Raw genomic sequence first — 7,534 nt, forward strand, 5'->3', positions numbered from 1 at the left:
CCCCGCAAATCGTTGTTTGAAGGCACGTATTTCGACATTTTCAAGAGCGAAAAAAATCACGATATCATATGAAACTTGAAATGTTTGGTATTAGATATTGTTGACAGATGACAATACGCCAATTAGCACAAATGGTAAGTTCCGACAGTGCCTACAAGTGTGCCTACTGGCCGCTAGATGGCAATACCGGTTTCATATGTATACACCTGGTATATACCAGCTCAATATGCAGAATGCGAGAAACATCTCGCATGAGCTGAGCGATCTTCTACGGATAGAGAGCGTCGATCTTGCACTTGCGCAAGAGCCTTATTCCAGTCCCAATGGGGTCCTGGTCGGGCTTGGGCTCTCCGTCCGAAAGGCTTTCAAACAACGGTGCGACGATCCGCGCGCGGCCGTCCTAGCCTACAACGAACGTACTGGCGTGACACTACTCAACCACCTGACACTACTACTCGCAGCCATTCGACGCGTTGCACCCAGTAAATGGGGACTGAGTTACCGCACGATGAAAATCATCTACGGTGGCTTATTCAAAGCCATTGCTGGCTACGCCGTGGCCGCATGGTTCGACCTGACTAACGAATACGACAGACGCACCCTCAGGTCTGCCCAGAGGCAGGCCCTTTTAGCCATGACGAGGGCCTACAGGACTGCATCAACGGATGCGTTATGCGTCCTGGCGGGCGAGGCGCCCATCTCCCTCTTCTTAACACATCGGGTTGCTCAGTACAACATACGAAAAGGCAGAGACGTCCAGGTTGCTGATCTGACCATAGAATCAGATCAGCTGGGTGACGACTCTGCCTCCCTCGTAGATGACAAAATAAAAGACCTGTGGCAACGCCAGTGGTCGTTCCTGACCGGTCATGGAGACTTCTCTGCCAATCTCTGGCGGCGGCCGTCACTCAAATTAAGGAGTGCGACCGCTGCGAATGGCGGGGACAGACAGACTCACAGTAACGACAACGACAGAACTGGTGCAGAAGTAGAGCTCTTGCTGGCTCGGGGGCGGAACCTTCACGAAGTCCTCGCTGGACACTCTGTTTGGGAGCGCCTGGGGATGTCACTGACATCGCTGGGCTCTAACAAGCAGTGCTAACTGCCCCTCCTCCTTCTGAGGCACTTCGTCTTCTGCTCGCTTTGGTTAGAACGGACCTTACAGCGAGAATTTTTCCTTTCCCCTCTCTTCCAAGGCAATGCAGATGATTTGGATTACCCTCCTTTCATTCGCATTTTCATGGCAGCGCAGAAGTTAGTACCTAGATAGTAGATAGTAAGCACTCCCATCAACATATTTATGGGATTTAACATCAGGAGTATAGGCCTTTGGCCTCAGGTATCCCGCGTGGCTTAAAAACCACGCATTGCTACAATCTTGTCCCTATCTACTAGTGTCGTTCGACACGTCGTAGAAGGCGGACGTGTTGCTGGATCTCCCGTTCGCAAGATGGCTGATCCCGCTGCAAAGAAGCCACCCGAGCGTCGATTACCACAAGTAGGTAACAGATCATCTAATAATTCTTTGAAAAAAGTGTTAGAATCAGTGCATCCCGTTGCGGGGGGTAGCAGGGAGGGTAGTATTACCTCCTCCTACCCCAAGCAAATAGATATTCGGCCTTAGAGTCGGATGTGTCCCCGATTTTGCCAGATATTCAGTCGACCGGAAAAATGCCAGTCATTTCGACGACGAAAGAAAAGCGTCATGGCGGTGCAAGCACGTGCTCAGAACACGCCGCGACTGTGGCGCCCGCTTTGGCCCCTGAGGCCAAATTGGGCGCGAAAACGGTCGTAGAGGGTGTTTTGAGACACCAGGAACCCATTTGGACCCCTTAGGGGGCGGGGGGGGGGCTCCCCCTAGAATTGACCCTAGTGACCCCAATAGTGTACTGGTAAAGTCTTGGGCAGATCCGCCCAATAGTTCTCTCAAAAAACCCGAAAATGTCTCGACCAATCCCGTAAGACCTTTCCGCGCGCCAAAAGTGGCTGCCACGAGGGGTGACTTGTCGCGCGTCGTGGTATCCACTCTCCCTGGCGACTGTGTTGGGGGTAACACGGGTGAAGTGGTGAGGGAAGTAGCATCTTCCACCGTATCTGCAGCAGCTACTAAGTGCACGGCACTTTCTGACGTCACAGGGAAGACCGTTTCCAGATCGGTGGAAGGTGCTATTTCCAATTCAGCGACGCATTTGTCATGGTATGACATGGTTGAGGCTGCAATTTGGAATGCTATAGGTCCTGTGGAGTTGGCGGAGGAGTTTGCTGCCGTTGAGACCACTAGGGTCTCAGCTGGGGGCACCTCTTTGGCCAACAGCGCACAGAAAGAGCTTAGCGACATGGAAATATGCTCAGCAGACGAAATAAAAAGCCCTCAACTTTCGCGTAAACGCTTCCGCGTACGAAGGGAGGATCAGCGGAGCGCTGCCACTACGACACCACCGACTCCTACAACGGATGAAGAAGCCTCCGGACAGGCCAGAGGGAAGAGAAGGCAGCTGAATGCGCCTATCCCCCCTTCCACACAGGAAAAAAAGTTGTCGCTGCCGGCCGTGCCGGCCTCTGAGGTCTTGCTGGAGGACCTCAGAGCCAGGGCAATGAGCATCGAGCGAGATATGGCCGCCTATTGCCCTGATGATACAAAGATAATCAACAAGTCGCAAATGGAGGTCATTACAGGGAAGTTCAGGGAGATTCAATCCGTTGTGGGCGATCTCCTCATCCGCAACGCACGCCTTGAGGGGCGTCTTCGGAGCTGCACGAAAAGAAAACAGTGGCGGCGCCAGCTGGTGAGGGGATGGCGGGCGACCGTTTGATCGGAAGTGCGCCTAGTACGCAGGAAAAAAAAACACCAGAACAGCCGAAACCGTCAAACGGTCGCATTGGTGCTGCACGCTTCGCATCAGTCGCTTCGGCAAATACTGCCAAAGCGGCTGCTTTGAGGGGAGCAGTGCGAGTGGATATACGTGTGAGAAACTAATGCGCGTGAATGTTTATTTGAGAAACTAATACGCGTGGATAGGTGCCTGTGAAACTAATGCGAGTGGATATACGTGTGAGAAACCAATGCGCGTGGATTTGTCTTCTTTGAGAAACTAATGCGCGTAGATTTGTACTTTTTGAGAAACTAATGCGCGTGAATGTGTCGGCGGTGTTCTCGGACAGGCTCATCCAAAATGATACCGGTCGGCGACGCTACTGCTTTGAGTACTTTCAGGACCCGTCTTGAAACACGGACCAAGGAGTCTAACATGTGCGCGAGTCATTGGGACCGCAAAACCTAAAGGCGTAATGAAAGTGAAGGTCGACCTTGCGTCGACTAAGGGAGGATGGGTTGCGTCATGATACAACCCCGCACTCCCGGGGCGTCTCGTACTCATTGCGAGTAGAGGCGCACCCAGAGCGTACACGTTGGGACCCGAAAGATGGTGAACTATGCCTGGCCAGGACGAAGTCAGGGGAAACCCTGATGGAGGTCCGTAGCGATTCTGACGTTCAAATCGATCGTCAGAACTGGGTATAGGGGCGAAAGACTAATCAAACCATCTAGTAGCTGGTTCCCTCCGAAGTTTCCCTCAGGATAGCTGGCTCTCGCGTGAGCGAGTCTCATCTGGTAAAGCGAATGAGTAGAGGCCTTGGGGCCTTACAAAGTCCCCTGTTGTTGTTGTGACCAGATGCGATCTTCTCGTGCGAGGTCGCCCTCCGGCAGGACTCGATCCTTGCGAGAGCACCACCGATGATTCGACTACACGACCGCAACGAATCAGAATACTGCAGCATAACGCGAATGGTTCACTGATTGTCTCAGATGAGCTGCCTAAACTGCAGTGCGATATCAACTTCGATATCGCACTGATTCAGGAGCCATACTTTCTGGGAAAGAGGATTTCAGCTCTGGGTTCCAGAGCTGCCCTGCACTTTCACAGGCCGGAAGGCAGGTATGGCCCCAAAGCAGCAGTGGCAGTCTTCAACAAGGATATCGGCTACATACCTATCACTCAATATTGCACGACGCACTGCATTGTCGGTGAAGTGCGATGCCCTGGCCTCTCATTTTACGTCGTCTCTCACTACTTTCAATACAGGGACGACATTGAACGACATCTCACTCACCTCGGTGCAGTGATGAGAGGCCTGAAAGGGAAAAAAGTGGTAGTGGCGCTGGACTCGAACGCATCTTCGTCCCTGTGGGGCCCTGTACCCAAGGGACAACGGATCTCTATGAAGCGTGGAGTGAAGCTGGAGCAATTCATCGTCCAACATGATCTCCACGTTTTAAACGATCCGTGCCAACCACCTACATTCCAAAGTGTCAATGGTCAATCTTGGATTGACGTCACATTGGCAACCTCGAATATACTTTCTCTTGTGGAATCTTGGAATGTACGAGTGGATTGGACATCCAGTGACCACAGAGTTATTGACTTTGGCATCCGATTTAGGAAGGCACTTAGCATTTCTGTATCCTCCTCCGGTCGATTTCCTGTGAAAAAGATGGACGTGAAGGCATACGAAGTAAGCTTGAAAGAGCTTGCAGAAGAGAAACTTGCTGGCCTCCCAGTTGAACGGAAAGAGGATGTTGAAGCGATGGCTGACACCATTACTGAGTGCATAGTCAAAGCATAGTCAAAGCTCTTACCCGGAGCTTGTAGCTTTCCGCGGGGTCCTCCGCCTGTACAGAAAATCGATTAGGAACGCTAAAAGGGGTAGCATTCGTAAGTTCATCACAAAGATCGGTAACGAGAAACCGTGGGGTTACGTCTACCAGCTTCAGACGGAACGCCTTCGAACAGAGACGGTTCTTAGTACGATCAGAACAGCGAGTGGGCACACCTGTTCCCTTGAGGAGACGGCAAGTGAGTATTTTCGAACGCTCGTGCCCGATGATGATCCTTCTACTGAGACTCAGGAGCAGGTTTCTGTCAGAGAGTTTGCCACAACTGCGCCAGACACGGAGGACGAACCAGACATTCCCCCTGAGGAAGTCTATAAAATTCTCAAAACTCTCAAGAACAATAAAGCTCCTGGCCCAGACAGGATTGAAGTTATGGCCCTAAAGAAGGCATGGCCCCTCATCGGACCTCACTTGGTGCGGCTCTTTAATGATTGTCTTAAGTTATTTGAACGCAAGTTATTTGAACGTGTTCTCCTGAAGCGGCTACAAACAACGGTCGTTAGGCCAGAATTGATGTCGTACTGCCAATACGGCTTTAGGCCTGGCAGGTCGACGGAGGATGCCATTGTGAGGTTTCGTGAAAGGGTTGCTGCCCATGAAGAAACCTACGTGGTTGGGCTCCTGTTCGATATCTCTGGCGCTTTTGATAACGTATGGTGGCCACTTGTTCTTCAGGCACTGAAGCAGTGGAACTGTCCCAGGAATGTATATGGAGTCATCTTTGACTATTTTAATAATAGACACGTGACGATGATACACAAATCGGACACTTTCTCGAAGACTGCCTCGAAGGGATGCCCGCAGGGTTCGGTCCTTGGACCAACATGCTGGAACTTAACCTTTGACGGTCTGCTTAGACGTCTAACCGATATCCTCGGTGAGGACGTTTTTGCGTATGCTGACGGCCTGCTTGCCTTGATTGCTGGTAATACCAGAGCTGAAATTGAACGAATTGGTCAACGTGTAGTCGATATTTTAGTCGAGTGGTGTTCATTTGCAAAAATGGAACTGTCACCAACAAAAACGGAGATGATCCTCCTGAGTGGGAATGGAAACCCCAAAGCAAAGCACGCTGGTCAGCGAAATAACATCAGGTACAAGGCTTGTAACTTCAAGGGTAAGAAGCCGTCGATCAAGATTAATGGGAAACCAATAAAATTGAGCGAGCAAGTAAAGTACCTGGGTATTCATTTTGGCGCTGGTCTCAACATCAGATACCACGTTGAATACCTGAAAGCGACCACTGCAAGGCTGTTTGGCAAATTAACCCGTGTTGCAAAAGCCACGTGGGGTCTGAAGTTTCCCGCAATGAGGACATTCTACCGTGGCCTGCACCTTCCCATAGTTGCTTACGCAGCGGCCGGATGATCAGACTTGTTGAACGATACCATGAAGAAGTCACTGCAATCCTCGCAGTTGAGCATTCTTAAAAAGGTAATTAAAGCCCACAACACCGTGTCTCACGACGCGGCGTGCGTGGTAGCTGGTGCAGTTCCAATCGATCTTGTTTTAGAGGAACGCAGGGCATTCTTCAGCCTGCCACGCAATTGCTTACAGGCCACGGCGAAGTCAAAGCGAAACTCTTCGAGCGAAGACTGGCCGAAGTGGCTACAAGTGAGGGTGGGCAGGTCGAAACAGTGCAGCATATCGTATTTGAATGTGAAAAACGCGATCCTCAAAGAGTCGCAATTCTCGATCTTCTGGCAAAGTGTGAGCTTAGATCCGACACAGTGAAATCACTGATCAGGAAAGAGACATTCCCCATCTTCGCCGAGTTTGCACGAGAGATTCTCTGGTTGAGAATGGAAGATAGAAGTATTAGTGTTTAATTGGTCCAACTGAATCAAGGGGGGTCGGAGCTTCGTGACGAGGGAAGATAACAGTATACAGCCTGCAGCACCCGGTCCATCCGACCGAGCAGGCCGTACTCCTTTGTGCTTAGCCTTGGGGTTGGCTAATGTCAACCCCACTGCGAAAAACTGTTGAACGGAAACGACCAACCAGTGTCTGACTGGGAGTGCTGATCAACTCGACAGTACGAAAAGGCATAGACCCCATCCCCCATCGTCTTGGGGGGTGGTGACTAAGAGTGGAAACCTCCTCGTGGATCCCGCTGGAAACTCTCCCAGGTCCACTTGTGTACCTGTGAGGGGCTAATCCATTCTCCTTGAAAAAGGCGCCTTGGTCTTCTTGGCTCGAACTGATCATGCATTGAAACCTAGGCTTCTTTGCAAGATTTGCGAGTAGTTTTCCATTACCGTTTCCGCCGATAATCCGGTCACGCTCAAGCATGACACGAATCTTCAAGACAACTGGCCTCACTAGTGGTAAGAGACGGGTAAAATGAGTCTTCCCTCTGGGAAGGGCGGTGTGTGATCTTCGGATTAAGGTAACCGCTCACCTCGGTGACGAATAAAATTACAACTGTCCCTATCTACCATCTAGCGAAACCACGGCTAAGGGACCGTGTAAGGCCTGCCCTACAAGTGCCCTGGACGTGTACCAGATCGATACGTCCACGTCGTGCTAGATGTCAACGTCTGTAACTTCCCTCTTCGGAGTGTGCAGGGAGAGGCGGCGAAATTCGGTCACTGGTCTTGTGCGTTGCGTTCCTCATCACCACGTCGAGTGGTGACCGAGGTTCATTAGACGAAGCAGCAGAGAGATATAGCATGTAGCTTACTGCATTAGTAACTCCCTTAGTCAATGAAGCGCCGGCCGGTGAATGGTTGAGCGTGGAGGTGCGACGCCGTCCTGGCCTTACGAGGTCCAGGCGGTCGAGATGTATGGGCGAAAGTGTGGATTGGCGCCGGGGATCACCACCCTGCGTTTAGTTATCAAGTGCTCTCTATTTCTCTGTGC

At 51.2% G+C, this 7,534-nt stretch overlaps 1 protein-coding gene across 1 annotated transcript; it reads left to right on the plus strand.

Moving 5' to 3' along the window:
- Positions 1-226: 226 nt before the first annotated feature.
- LOC117180413 lies at positions 227-1,102 on the plus strand. The gene has a single exon (XM_033372912.1). It carries the CDS (start codon positions 227-229, stop codon positions 1,100-1,102), a length of 876 nt encoding a protein of 291 aa, XP_033228803.1.
- Positions 1,103-7,534: the final 6,432 nt, after the last annotated feature.

This window comes from Belonocnema kinseyi, chromosome 9, assembly GCF_010883055.1.
Source record: "Belonocnema kinseyi isolate 2016_QV_RU_SX_M_011 chromosome 9, B_treatae_v1, whole genome shotgun sequence".
NCBI lineage: Eukaryota > Metazoa > Arthropoda > Insecta > Hymenoptera > Cynipidae > Belonocnema > Belonocnema kinseyi.

Bases quoted from the DNA above. Each gene is read 5' to 3' on its own strand.
- LOC117180413 (XM_033372912.1), top strand. From the start codon at position 227: ATGCAGAATGCGAGAAACATCTCGCATGAGCTGAGCGATCTTCTACGG.